The sequence below is a fragment of the Adiantum capillus-veneris genome, chromosome 4, assembly GCF_014529385.1.
Source record: "Adiantum capillus-veneris isolate H3 chromosome 4, ASM1452938v2, whole genome shotgun sequence".
Taxonomy (NCBI): Eukaryota; Viridiplantae; Streptophyta; class Polypodiopsida; order Polypodiales; family Pteridaceae; genus Adiantum; species Adiantum capillus-veneris.
This window is the reverse complement of record NC_140934.1, coordinates 168,273,216-168,288,433: the sequence shown is the minus strand read 5'-3', so window position 1 is coordinate 168,288,433 and position 15,218 is coordinate 168,273,216. Positions and strand designations below refer to the sequence as shown.

General features: G+C 43.9%; 1 protein-coding gene across 2 annotated transcripts in view; it reads left to right on the top strand.

Moving 5' to 3' along the window:
- The window catches only part of LOC147460328 (kinase family with ARM repeat domain-containing protein), a 60,042-nt gene extending 54,174 nt beyond the window's left edge, over window positions 1–5,868 (top strand). For both annotated transcript variants that reach the window (XM_086511406.1, XM_086511407.1), the window contains 3 exons: window positions 1,595–3,346; window positions 3,427–4,305; window positions 4,443–5,868. In XM_086511406.1, coding sequence (XP_086367532.1) covers window positions 1,595–3,346; window positions 3,427–4,305; window positions 4,443–5,567 — 3,756 coding nt within the window. In that variant the 3' untranslated portion in view covers window positions 5,568–5,868. The remainder of the gene's footprint in view (window positions 1–1,594; window positions 3,347–3,426; window positions 4,306–4,442) is intronic.
- Window positions 5,869–15,218: the final 9,350 nt, after the last annotated feature.

Here is a 15,218-nt window from a genome sequence, read left to right as displayed (position 1 = left end):
GGCACTCACCAGATCAGTCTCCTTCATACACCGCATGTGGGAACTTCCTAGAGACAGATATGCTCGCACTGCACTTGAGTCCTCTCGACAGTTAGCCATGCAAGGAGATGCAACATGTTGGTATGGGGAGATGTCATCATGGTTTCAGGCGCATGGGTTCAGCATAGACAGGTTGCCACCCTTCCAATACTCATTGGATGCACCATCTCTCACTCTTACACAGTCCGAGATCACCAGGCTCATCCGTCAAGACTTGACCTAGCTAGACACCAGGAGGACATGGATACAGCTGGCGCAGGAGTTGGGCACGAAGATGGCTTTCTACAAAGAGCATCTTCTCCAACTTACGGAGGATGGTTTTGTGACGAGACCTAGATACATGGACACCCACTTGTCTCATGGGATAAGATGTGCTATTGGCCAGTTACGCACATCTTTTCACCAGCTGCGGATTGAGACTGGGAGATACAGCGGAGTACCAACAGAGGCCAGGACTTGCCCCTTGTGTGACATGGAGCCTGAGACAGAGTTGCACTACACAGAGATGCTTGGGTTTGTTCTTGCTCGAGCTGCGCAGACACAGAGATAGCCTGATGAGTGGAGAGGCTAGCCAGTCTCAGAGACGGATCACAGATTTCTTTAGAGCAAACATTGGAGAGCCGCAGGAGCTACTACCACAGCAGAGCTCACTTTCGTCTCACACCAGAGGCACACTGATCGACCGAGCGAGTGAGCTGGGGAAATCCAGGCGCCCACGACTGCGGAGGACTACACAGCATCGACGGAGGCTTCATCAGAAGATTCGGAGCACTCTGGCTAGGCATGCACGACGCACGGTCAGACTACTGACCATGGAGGAGATTGATGAGATCCGCCAGCGCCTTTTGCTTAGTTCACATCGACCAGTCTAGGATCCCATAGTATTTTTTGTTTTGTTTTGTTATGTTGTTAGTTAGTTTGTTACTCTGACTTTGTATCGGATCCACCACATTGTAACTTTCTGGTCTCATAGGTCACTTTGGCCTTTTGAAGACGTTAATACAACATTTCATTTCATTTCATTTCTCTCTCTGTTACGTGCACAGAGATCACCAGGCTCATTCGTCAGGACCTGTCTCAGCTTGACACTAGGGGGACTTGGATTCAGCCAATATGAGAGTCGGGCACGAAGATGGCTTTCTATAGAGAGCATCTTCTCCAACTGACAGAGGACGGGTTTGTGACTAGATCTAGTTACATGAATACACATGTATCTTGGGGGATACTGTGTGCTATTAGTCAGTCACGCACTCAGCTTGAGGTCGAGACTAGTAGATTTAGGGGGATACCTGCAGAGGCTAGGATATGTCAACTATGCCATTTAGAGCCTTGTGGTTTGGTGCCCAGGTCATAAAGGAGAACCTTCTTAGTATCCTCAGAAAGTTAATTGTTTATTTACTTAAGCAATAGCTGATGGGAGAGGTTATTCCTTCATTTATTGTTTTTAATTATTATTCTTTTTGCGTTTTGCTCTTGATGCATGGAGCATAATCTGGCATTATTTCTGTTTTTTTGAAGGTTCCAAGGACCGCTAACCACTTGTCATGTGTTTCAGTTACCTCAAGCAAAAAGGGGCACCCCTTGTTACATGGCTCCAGAACTTTTCCTAGAGGGAGGTGTGCATTCATTCGCATCGGATCTTTGGGCACTTGGATGCGTGATGTATGAGTGCTATGCTGGAAGGCCTCCTTTTGTTTCGAATAGTTTCACTCAGCTTGTAAATTCGATTTTATCTGATCCCACGCCTGGCCTACAGGGCAATCCTAGCAAAGAGTTGCAGGACTTGGTTGCACGCTTACTAACCAAAGATCCAGCTAAGCGGTTGCAGTGGTCTGAGCTTTGTCAGCATCCATTTTGGAGAGCTAAAATGAAACTTTTACACCTCCCTCCACAGCCTGCCTTCACAAGTTCTCTTCGTCTGTTGCAACAGCTCAATAATCAGGAATCTAGAGAGAGTGGGAGTCCAGCAGTTGGCCAACGAGTTGGAAATCAGGATCAGCCTTTCTCGCGTATAGACAGGGGAGGCAGAAAACCTGAAGTTCAACAAGGGCATAGGAAGACTACAGTGACTCCCTCTAAAGATACTGACTCTAGTGAGAATATGCCGAGCTCAAAAGGGTTCAATATGAGAAATCAACCTCCTCCAAGAAATACAACTCCTCTGAAGGAGGATCCAGGTCAAAGGAACTGTGGAGTCAATCTCCTGAGGCTATCCAAAATAGTAAAAACTAATTTACAACGAGAGACCGAAGGGGGTAATTATCGCCAGCAAGTACCAAATACCCATGGCACCGATGCTGATCTGATGATTGAGAACAATGACTTGGAACTAGATTTTGCTGAGCGCATGGAAGGCGATTCTAATGATGAAGAGGATGCTCCAGATTCATCAACCTGTTCGGATGTTTCTTCAGGAAGTGAGAAAGCTGTTCCCAGTAAGGATGAGAAGAATCTCAATGTACAGTCTTGCAAGGTGGATACATTAACTTCTGAAAATGCCAGTAAGAGTGGAGGGAGTGATATGGGCTTTGGAAAGGGAGAGAGTGAGAAAGCTCACTCAGGTTTAATCAGAATGGAGGTTGCAGCAACTCCTCCTGGTGTTGGCCTGCCAAGAAGAGCGCACCGTTCACCCTTACACGCAGACCAAAAAAAACTTAATCTCAATGTACCTGTTCAAGGCAGTACAGAGCCCCTTAAGACCTCGCTTGTAATATTGCAAGCCCTCTGGCATCCTTCTGATTTAGCAGTTCGTCCGATTATGGTCTATAAGAGGTCTGAGAGGCTCGCGGAGCCTGGTTATGAGTCACGCACTTTACCATTTGACCCCATTGCAATCTCTGACCTAGTGAAGCTTTCAAATGAGGAGTTGGAAATCTTTTTGAGTAAAATTTTGGGCAGCATCAGCGGCAATACTTCGCTGAGTGAGAAACTGAACACACTCAAGTATCTTGAGACATTGTGTAGTAATGTGGAGGGTGCCAATGCCCTCATTAATAGTCCACTAATGCATATGCTCGTTAAGATGCTTCGTACTTCAAAACCGCCTGCACTACGTATTCAGGTGATTTTCACCATGGGCTTGCTTATCCGCCATGCCACATTGATTGAGGAAGATCTTGCAAGCTCGGGCATAATTACTGTCTTGAGTGAAGGGCTGCGTGACAAGCAGGATAAAGTTCGGCGCTGTTCCATGGCAACTCTCGGCGAGCTATTATTTTATATAGCGACACAAAATGAGGGTTCGCCAAGGTCTGCCTCTGGAAATGATTCTGTAGCAAAAGAAAGCAAGTTGACCTCTGCTTGGCAGGTAAACCAAAGGAATGAACTCAATTAGGAGCCATTTGTAATGCTTTAAATTGCCAAGTTTAATTATGACTGACATGACAGGTTCCAAGCACACTTATCGCTCTTGTTGCTTCCATTCTTCGGAAGGGAGAGGATGACATCACTCAGCATTATGCACTCAAAACCATAGAAAATATTTCTAGTCAAGGTGGTGAGTGGTCCTCTCGCTTCACAAACCTTGCAGTGCTGGAAAATCTTTGTTACATTTTCAAGGCCTCTACAAAACAAGAGAGTGTGCGTTTAACGGCTGGATCCTGTTTGGTGAGACTGCTAAGATTTAGCTCTTCTGCCGTATCGTTGGTCCTGGATAAGCTCAGCCTAAAAGACCTGGCCATGGGACTAGCAAAGGGAAATCCAAGGGAGCAACAAGTAAATATTAACCTACTGAACATGTGTTTAATGGGGAACATTTCAGTAAGTATAAACAAGCAGCTTGCCCCTCTGTTGGAGGAGAAAACGCTTGTCTCAACTCTGTTATCTATGTTGGAGCAGAGTACCGAAGTGTTACGAGGAAAATCTTCAGTTTGTGCAGCTCTGTTGTGCAAGGTCAACCGCCGGTGGTTAGCTACTTTGTGTGGTGGCAAGCTGTTAGCCATCATTGAGCGCTTAATTAAAGAGAAAGATTCCTATGCCAAGCAATGCACTGATGCTTTGATACAGACTATTGTGGAGGTGGTGCCCAACATCTTAGAGAGTATTGGGTCTGATGTACAGCAGCTTGCAAGTGGGAAGCGACTTACCTCCGGGATGGCTCATAGTACACCGCAGAGTGGTCGTAGTCAAAGCAGAAACAGCCTCTCACTCTTTTCGGTCACTCTTCAGTTGTTTGAAAGTCCTGTGTTCAGGGAGAAGACAGTCAATGGTCAAGTTCTAAAGCAACTTGCAGGGTTTTTGAGCAGTTTGCAAGTAGCCTCCTTCCAGGTAAGAGACAGCTCATCATAATTGAGTATGCTGAACCTGTATTCTTTTAAATAACTTCGTGGTGAAAACTCACGACTGCTTCACATCACATTCTTTTTCGTCCTGGTCCTTACTCTTTTATGGTGCTACCTACACAGGGCCTGGAAGACTTCCAGTCCACTCTTTTGAGAATATTTGAAGTTTTCGGGCAGCAATCTTCCATTCCCCTTGGATTCCCAGAAGTGTTTCTCCGGGAGGTTCTACCAAGTCTGGCTATCTTATACAGGAAGAATAGCTCTGGAGACACGCGATTTTTGTGTCTCAAAATTTTCTTCGATGTCCTTGTTGTTTATCTGGATGACATCGCCAATTCTGGGAGGCAGAGTACCGGCAAGTACTCCTCTGGTTGTGCTAGCCAGGAGGACTTAAAATGCATTGCAAAGCAGCAGTTTCTGCCCTACTATTCAAAGCTGATGGATGATGATGATCCCATACCAATGTATGCTCAGAAGTTGCTAGTCATGCTTTTGGATATCAAATGCATTGAAATCGAGGATATACTTCACCTTAAGCTCATCTCGCAGTTTTTTGATTTCCTTCGAGAGGACTTCTCAACAGTCAATTTACATAATGTCAGGCTATGCCATTTTCTCGCGTCATCGTCTGAAGTTCAAACAAGCTCCTTATCGCAGCTAGAGTTAAGTGGAAGGGTAGGGGCTTTACTTGAGTTTGCCCATGCAAGGGATATGGAGGACTTTTTGGAGCCTTCGTTGTCTCTTTGTAAGTCCCTTCTGATGCGTTGCACTGGCAAAGAGATAGAGGAGGCACAAGGGGATGGAGTAAAGGATATTGGAGAGTTTGTGAGGTTTACAGGTGTCTTTCTTGAGCTTTGTTGCAGACATGAGCCTTTGATAGCTGAATTAGCTGCAGAATGCATGCTTTTGCTGGTGAGGGTCAATCCGTCATGTGCAGCCCTCTTGTTGACATCAAAGATGCCTCTTTTGAGAAATGCATTGGAGTCTTCGTGTAGCTCTCAGGGTTCAAGAGCAGCATCCAGAGTGCAAAAGTTGTTGCTGCTTACCCTTAGCGCAGTGTGCAAAGAACAGCGCATACTGCAGGCGAGCCTGCAACCTATACAAATGCCAGTAAAAACAGCTTCAGACATCTCGGCAGTCGTCTCTGTAGTTGGGAGGTTAAAGAACTCCAATGTACAGATGGTGGTTGATGCAGCGACAGATGCAGGCTTAGAGCTGCAGGCACTTTTAGGTGGCCTTAATGGCTAAATTGTGGAGCCTCTCCACACCCGTTTTTCTTTTGCTCACTACGACACAGAAAAGCTATCGAGTCGAAGCACAGATGTTGCTTGTTCATTACTCGTAGTGGCAGTCATTCCTGGATGCCTTGTATACTTAAAAGCTCAGAAGCATGCATAGAAAAGGCTCAATGTTCTGCTAAATTGACCCTGAGCAATTTTGCATCCAGGGCCCTGTTGTATTGTAAAGCTTTGCCATACTAATGCATCGAATTGTGCAAAATGCTATGGCTTTTGCATTTAATGCAGATCAAATCATCAGATTGCTGGCATCTCTTCTTTTGAGTAGTTACCGTGGGTTTCTCTTCTCAGTATATTCTATTGATCTTCTACAGATGATTCCTAAAGTTTTATTTTTGTTCTGTACAAATAGGTCGGCTAAGTGATAAACACGGCCATGGACTTAAGTGCCAATGTCCCCTTTCGACTCCATTGATGCATTGGGGAGGGAGGGTGACTGTCTGTCCAACCTATCATTTTTGCTGCAAGTTTTTCAACAGACCTCTAATATTGCTATTTGGATTTTTCTTTTCAGGAGTTATAAGCGAATTAAATAATAGTATGATAGTCCCTTTTTTGCAAACTTATTAGGTAGCAGCTACTAGGATTAGTGCTAGTATACTAGAACCAGAAAGAGAGTTTTGTCACTTAAATCCATAGATAGCAGCTATTAGATAGGAGTTATAAGCGAATTAAATAATAGTATGATAGTCCCTTTTTTGCAAACTTATTAGGTAGCAGCTACTAGGATTAGTGCTAGTATACTAGAACCAGAAAGAGAGTTTTGTCACTTAAATCCATAGATGTATATGCTAGCTTCAGCCATTTTGGGGGCTACTATTTACTCACAGAAATACATCCTAACTTTAGCCACTTTGTTATAGCCACCTTCACAACTTTGACTTTTCTACATAGACCTCATTGGGATTATTTTTACGCATTTAACATCACAATGTCAACTAGTATATCCTTTGGTTGGTGTATTCTTTTGGAAAAATGACCATAGATGTGTTTTGCAACTTCAATATGTATACTTCATGAAACAACATCATGAGAATACTAATAATAAGAAATCATGTTTGTGTTGAACAGGATGAAGGTGAGAATTGAGATGTGAATGGTTGATGCAATTGCATGACTAGAACATTCAATTCATGAAGCTTGAAGACTTTGGAGATATTTGTGCTCAAAGATCACCTAGTGCTACTACAGGAACATAAAGAAGAGGAAAGGCACAAATCATCACAAGATTAATATCTCGACGTTTAGTGAGCATTGCAATTGTTTGACCAATGTAACCATATTTGAACAAATCCAATTTTTTGACATAGTTCTTGCTGGATTTCATACAACTATGCTATATTTTACATAATTTGATTCTCACTTTGAAATAAAGAAAATTCAGTTGAGCTTGATATTGTGACCTAGTCTAGAATTTTTCTTAAAAACTTGTTTGGTTTTTTTACTTGAGTTTTGCAGAAATGATAAAAGTAGGTATATCTTAAATCAAATGTACTTCTAATTAGCTGTTTGATACAAATATAATTTAATGAAATAAAAATGGCTTGATAATTTTTGTGTGAAAATGGAACAATAATGGCTTTAATATAGGGCGTTGCTTGAAACATATAGATACAATCAGGCTAAAAGCTATGTATTTTCAAAAGTAATTAGAAGTAGGTCTCCACAATTTGGGAAAAAGAAAAATCCCTTCAAATTGTCTCAAATGCATAAGTGAAGGGTAAATTTAGGAAATGAAAAGTCTCTTGAAAGTGGAAGGTCAAAAGACTTTGCATGTCTATAGATAAAGAGGTGGTCAAGCTTGCATGTTATGTGCGCATTAGTCTTCCTTTTCTTTACCTTTGAGGCTTGAGCGGTTTTCTCCCTCGAGTTCCTTGTATTATGTCTACTTCATTTATCTTTAGATGTATCTATTATGTCTACTTAATTTATCTTTAGATGTATCTATTATGGATGTTTCAAGGCTGAATTTATGTCGGAAACTAAGATGCAATTCAAGTGACTGTTGTCATGCTTTAAGATACCACTCTTCTAAAAACTTGATATGATATTTTTTTTCCCAAATAATAAAAGTAGTTGCAACCTATTCAAAATAAGATTGTGTTATGTCGAAACTTAAACAATTTTTACCATCAAGAACTAAAAGAATATGCCAGATGAAACATTCTCACTAAAAATATTAGGGATCACTCACAACAGATCATGTCTCCAAGTCAAACGAATGTGACATCATCTAGAAATCGTTTGCTAGAGGATCCACCATCCTAGCATGCGAAAAACTAGATTACCCTATTAAATGGTCGGCCAACATACTAGTAGAAATATCACAATCTATGAAACATTTTCTATTGTAAGGACTCGATTCTAAGTGAGCCACATGAATGTTGAACATATATTAGCCACACTTGCTTTGGTGTATTGAAGTTTAGATCCATCATTCAATGTTGAAAGAAAAAAAAGATATGAACGATATATGGGAAGGGGTGCTTGAAGGTGGAATTTTTCAATCAAATTTTTAGATTTTATAAATTTCTATGTATAGGCATCGCCTTGACTGAAGGCACCTTTTATTGTAGTCCCTACTTGCTACACCTTCACGAGGGAGACGTACTATGTATACATAGATGGGATTTACAGGCGCTTGTGCACTGAGGAGCCAGGGCGACCTCTAGAGGAGCTTACTGCTATATTGACATGGACATTACATGATGCAGCAACAGATGCATACCCGCACACCCAGCCTGAGCAAAGACGCCGTTTTCGGAGACATACCCGCACACCCAGCCTGAGCAGAGACGCCGTTCTGGGAGCATGCCCCAGAACAACTGGTATGATGAGGAATGCCGTGAGACTAGAGCCAGACTTTAGAGGAAGGTGCTTTTAGGGGACATCTCTCATAGACAGTCACAGATTGACTTCCGATGCCTAGTGCGGTGGAAGAGAGTGCTTTTTTGGCTCGACTAGAGCTAGATCTATACCAGCTATTCTTGAGTTAGGACTCACGTGAGGCATGGCGGCTCTTTCATGAGCACTCTCCCCCCCGCCATTACCTCCACAGAGGCCTGGGCTAGTATGCATCATCTTTGTACACAGTTCATGGACAACTGTCCCTTCCCGACCCCCCTTGTGCTTTCTTCACCGTTGAGATGGTGAAGAAGGCCATTGACAGGATGCGGATTGGGAGAGCAAATGATCATGATGGCTTAGTGGCTGAGCATTTCATGCATGCCAGAGATCTACTAGCACAACTTCTAGCAGTTATGTTCAACGGGCCATGTGTGAGGGCCTGCCTGATACTTGGAGCCTATCTACTATTGTACCTATCTTGAAGTTAGGAGACCCTATGGAGCCTGGGAATTATCGCACTATCATGATTGGACATACATTGGAACGATTGTACGCATCCATTCTTGAGCAGCAGTTGAGTAGATAGGCAGAGAAGGAGGGGATACGCGCAACCTGCAAAGCAGGGTTCAGGAGAGGTTTTTCTACTCTCGACCATATAGTGACACTCAAAGCTATTATTGAGGAGGGCAGATCACATGAGAGACGGATCTATTGTAGCTTTGTGGACTTCCACAAAGCATTTGACACAATACCCAGAGCTAGATTGATGCGTAGACTACAAGAGATGGGAGTACCCACAGAGCTCATTTGGGGAATCATGGCATTATACAGATCATTAGTGGGGCATACGCACCTCAGTGGGTCTATCTACACCGGTTCACTCCACTATCGGGGTGAAGCAGGGATGCCCGCTCTCTCCTACTCTATTTGGTATGTATGTGGATGAGGTTTCTGACTATATTGAGAGAGATGGTGATAGAGGTTCACAGCTGTGGTAGGGACATGGATTCCACTATTGTTATATGCTGATGATATTGTGTTGATCTTCGACTCTCCGGAGGGGATGCAGTGTCACTTGGATGCTTTGCATATGTTTGCCCATGAAAGTGGTTTGTTTGTCAACCTTGGTAAAACCAAGGTCATGGTGTTTAATACCACCCCATAGTGGACCAGGAGATCATCACCTGCATTCACATATGGCCAGGAGACGGTGGAGTATACAGATGCTTACACTTACCTTGGAGTGGTCTTTGGTGGACCAACATTTTCATTGAGGAGAGCAGGAGAGACTAGATTGACCAGAGCCTGACCAGAGCCCATGCAACATTGGGTAGATTGGAGAGGATGTGTTTATAGGTTCAGTTTCAGGAGCCTCGGACGAAGCTTTGGCTCTTTGACACTCTGGTGGCTTCTGCATTGCTCTATGGAGCTGAGATATGGGGACCATTATTGGGTCATCACGGGAGGTCGGGTTGTATTGATGGATGGGGGGACATGGAGAAGCCTTTAGTATCTATGATCTCGCGGCTCATTAGAGCCAAGGCTTCAGTATCACGTGACATTATACGAGCAGAGCTAGCTGCCCCCCACTAGTGGTTGAGGTGCTCACCAGATCAGTCTCCTTCATACACCACATATTTCCCAGGGGTAGATACACTCGCCTTGCACGTGAGTCCTTGCGACGGTTAGCCATGCAGGGAGACACAACATGCTAGTATGGGGAGATGGCATCATGGTTTCAGGCGCATGGGTTCAACAAAGACATTTTTCTCCCCTTCTAGTACTCATTGGATGCACCCTCTCTGACTCTTACACAAACCGAGATCACCAGGCTCACTCGCCAGGACTTGACTCAGCTAGACACCAGGAAGACATGGATATAGCCAACACAGGAGATGGGCACGAAAATGGCCTTCTACAGAGAGCATCTTCTCCAGCTTACGGAGGACGGTTCTGTGACGAGACCCACATACGAGGATACCCACTTGTCTCATGGGATACGATGTGCTATTGGCCAGATACGCACATCTTCACACCAGCCGTGGGTCGAGACTGGGAGATACAGCAGAGCAGAGGCCAGGATACACCCCTTGTGTCACATAGAGCCTGAGACAGAGTTGCACTACACATACCACTGCCCGGTCTACTATGAGATACGAGGCCGCTTTCACTGCTTGTTTAGAGAGGGTTTTGGACCACTCTCCAGAGTCATGGGATACGAGGACCAGAGATGCCAGGGTTTGTTTTGCTCGAGGTGCGCAGACATAGAAAGAGCCCGATGAGAAGAGAGGCTAGCTAGTCTCTGAGACAGATCACGGACTTCTTTAGAGCAGACACTAGACACCCGGAGGAGCTACCACCGCAATAGATCCCACACTCGCCTCACACTAGAGGCACGCTAATTGATAGAGCGATTGAGCTGGAGAGATCAAGACGCCCACGTCTGCAGAGGACTATATAGTATCCGCGGAGGTTACATCAGAGGATTCGGATCACTTTGGCCCGACATGGACAACGTCCGATTAGATTACTGTGTTACCATATACATGTGGTAGTGATGTGTGTGAACACACTAAAACCGCCGGGGCATTTTTTCCCTCTTTAGGATGTTTTTTTCCCCGAGCATTGTATATACGCCCATCGCTCTAGGGCTATCTATCTTTCCATTGGACACTAAGTAACACACTCTCTATTGTCAAATGTATGTCAAATGTATTTTTGTTGGTTATAGTGCTGAAAGCAAAGGTTACAGGTTGTATCATTTGCAAACAAAATGTATTCTGGTTTCACGAGATGTAGTGTTTGTGGAAGATTCTGTTCAGCCCTTGCTGTCATGTACTAGAGACAGTAATGTAAGCTCACAGGACATTTATGACACATTGTTGCCTCTTTTTAGTGGTGGAAATACGAATGTAAGTTCCAATGAGGCAAATGTACAACCTATTGGGGTTTCTGAAAATGTTACAGATCAGCCTATTACTGATGCATATATACATGATGTACTTGATAAGGAAAGGACTGAAAATGAGCAGGCTAGAGGTATGCCAAAATGGTTGGTGCACACTTTGCGTGACAGTAAATTGGATGCACCTTTATCTAGTCGTACTCGTTTAGGCTCTCGCCATGCATCTTATGCATCAAATTGTTATGCTTTGGCTGTGTCTAGCTTACATGTTATTGAGGAGCCTCTGTCTTTTGATGAAGCACAAAATTCAGAAAATTGGATGGTTGCCATGCAATCAAAATATGATGCACTTATAGAAAATGACACATGGACTTTATGTGATTTGCCTCCTGGCAAAAAGGCCATTGGTACGAAGTGGGTTTACAAGTTGAAACGCAAGCCGGATGGAGAGATGGATCGCCATAAGGCTCGACTTGTTGCAAAGGGTGATGCACAGCAAAAAGGCATAGATTATGAAGAGACCTTTGCTCCCACTTGTCGTATGACTACTGTGCGTTTTCTATGTGGATTGACAGCTCATTTTGGTTGGGATGTACATCAATCAGACATTGTTACTGCTTTCTTGAATGGTGACATATTTGAGGAAGTTTATGTAACACAACCTCGCGGTTTTGTCATAAAAGGACAAGAAGACAAAGTGTGCAAATGTAACAAGGCTTTGTATGGGTTGAAGCAATCTCCTCGTGCTTGGTATGAGAAAGCTGACACTCATTTGGTCAAACGAGGCTTTCGTAACAGTCCAACAGAAAGCAGATTGTATGTAAAGCGTGAGGGTGAGGCACTTCTCATTGTGGTTCTTTATGTCGATGATTTGCTGATCACTGGACCAAATGAGAGATATATTGCTAAATTTAAGGTTGATTTGAATGCTACTTTCAAGATGAAAGATTTGGGGCTGTTGCATCATTACTTGGGTATACAATTTAAGCAGTGTGATGGTGGTATTGCCTTGTGTCAGAAAAGTTACATAGAGAGATTGCTATGTAAGTTTGGACTTGAGGATTGCAAACCTATTGCCACTCCCATGGAAACACGTTTGAAGTTGAGTCTACATGATGCTGGAGATCCTGCTGATGTCACTCTTTACCAAAATGCTATTGGCTGTCTCATTTATGTATGCAACACGAGGCCGGATATTCAGTTTGCAGTCTCACAGGTCAGCAAATTTATGCATAGCCCAGGGTCTAAGCATTGGCAGGATGTCAAGAGGATTTTCCGCTACGTTAGTGGCACTTTATATCTTGGCTTGCTTTATCCCAAGGGGGGATCATTGCTGCCAGACTTACATGATTTTTCGGACTTAGACTGGGCTGGTTGTTTTGACACGCGAGTGTCCACAAGTGGTTTTTGTTTCATGCTTGGCAATTCATGTATATCATGGTTGAGCAAGAAGCAACCTACTATGGCCACTTTGAGTTGTGAGGCTGAGTATAGGGTAGCCTTCACAGCTACGGTTGAGTGTGTATGGCTCAGACGCCTTATGGATGATTTGGGTGTTGGACAGGACACTGTCACCACTATCTACACTGACAGTCAGAGCGCATTGGCAGTTATGAGGAACCCAATTTTTCATGCTCGCACAAAGCACATTGAGGTGCATTAGCACTATGTCAGGGAGAGGCTCTCAACAGGAGAGATCAGCTTGGCTTATGTGCCAACACAGGACAACCTTCCAGATCTTTTCACAAAGGCATTGTCTCGTGAGAAGCTTGAAGCTTTCCGCAAAGCTTTGGGCTTACTCCCCTTTGTGGACTGATCATGTCCTCAGGGCATGGCACTTCCCTTTACTCGTGTGTTCGCTCTCGTTCACCGCATCACTCCATGGGGGATTTGTTACCATATACATGTGATAGTGACATTATTTCAGATTCATCTGGATTGTGCTGGTTTGGTCTCATAGGTCATTTTGATCTTTTGAAGACGTTTAATATAGCATTTCATTTCATTTCATTTGACATATCACTAACAGAGCTATACTGAGTGATGAGTTGCAGAGATTCAAGGCCCAAGATGAGGAGATGCTCCCATCAATGGAGGAGGTTGCATCAGAGGATCACATTAATATTGGTGAGACATGGGAGACATCGTGTGTAGACTCTCACCATGGAGGACATCGACACTGTCATGCAGTGACCGATGCGAGCCATCTTCGGATTCTGATATACATATCTACCATTTTGTATTTGTTCTCTGAGATACACACCCACTTCTTGTATATGTACCTCTCAGGTTCTTGATACCCATCTTTACAGCTCTAGTAGTGTTTTTGTTTAGTTAATTTCTTTCTTTCTCTTAATTTAGACCTTATATCACATTCACCATGATGTAAATCTCTGGTCTCATAGGTCAATATGGACTTTAGAAGACAATAATATAACATTTCATTTCTCTCTCCCACTCTCTGTCTCTCTCTCTTGCTCTCTCTCTCTCTCTCTCTCTCTCTCTCTCTCTCACACACACACACACACACACACACACACACACACACACACACACACACACACACACTCACACTCTTATGGCTAGTTCTGGCATGATTGAAAGTTCATTAACATATAATTTGCTGGGACTATTGGCTGGGGGTGCCTTTGGTGTATTACCGGCTTGAATTGAATTTTTTTTGGGATCTTATGGTATCTAAACCTGGATGTAAAATGGGTGGACCTTTTCCCCTGCCAGGATAGTGTGTTAAGTTCCTTGGGCAGTATGTACTGGGGCTTATTACCTAGGGAGTCCTGGTGAATTATTGTAGGTAACTCAGTGGTTGATATTTTGAAGGTGCCTTAAATGACACTTCATAGATAGCTAATTGATATGAGGAAAGGCCGATGACCTAGCTTTGGCAATTTTCCCTCTTCTGTGTTAAAACTTGCTGGCCCGCCTATAGCCTCCTGCAGCCTACGCCACCGTGTTAATAACCACCGGCGTCCATTTCTAGTAGTCATGGGCCGGGCTTGTCGGTCCAATAGGAAAAGGGTAAGAGTGATCGCCGATGAGAGGCGCACTCTAACCGGAACATTCAAGGATTAGTTGGCTAAGCATGGACGTCCAAGTGTGAATGGGCGAGCTCATATAAAAGTCACCTAAACCTAAAAATCACTCATTCTCTCATTTGTGCGATTGCAAAGTGCTCTTGCTCCATCTCCATCTTCTTCTTCATCTCCTTGTGTGTGTGCATATGCGCGCGCGCGTGCGTGCGTGCGAGAGAGAGAGAGAGAGAGAGAGAGAGAGAGAGAGAGAGAGAGAGAGAGAGAGAGAGAGAGAGAGAGAGAGAGAGAGAGAGAGAGCATAACGAAGGCACCATGGCGGCGAGGCGGTTGAGCGTGGCACGACGGTAGCTCCCTCTTCTTCGCAGCGAGGACTCCTCCACGAATGCGAGCATAGGGCCGTGAGTGACATACCCTTGCTCTCTTGAGCTTGCTAAATTAGTCTGGTTGTGTGCTTGCAGCCATTTGTGGCTCGCACACAGTGTACGTCAAGTCCCTTGCATTGACACGTGCGACATATGCGCACATTTTTAGCGCCGTTGCCGGGAAAATGCCTTGCACTAAGCTCGAATAGCACTCTATGCTGCTTTGTGGTGCATTATGAAATGTAAGAAAGGTAGAGAAAAAAGGTGCGTGGCTTGTTGAGAAGGATTTGTGATCTTTGTTTTTGCTGCAATGTACTGTTTTTGTTAATAAGGTGCTGCAATGTACAGTGTTTTCTATTCATAAGGTGTTAGCTTTAAGGTATTAGATCTATAATGTTAGATCTGTGAGGTACAGTAAGTAGATCTGTTAGTTAATT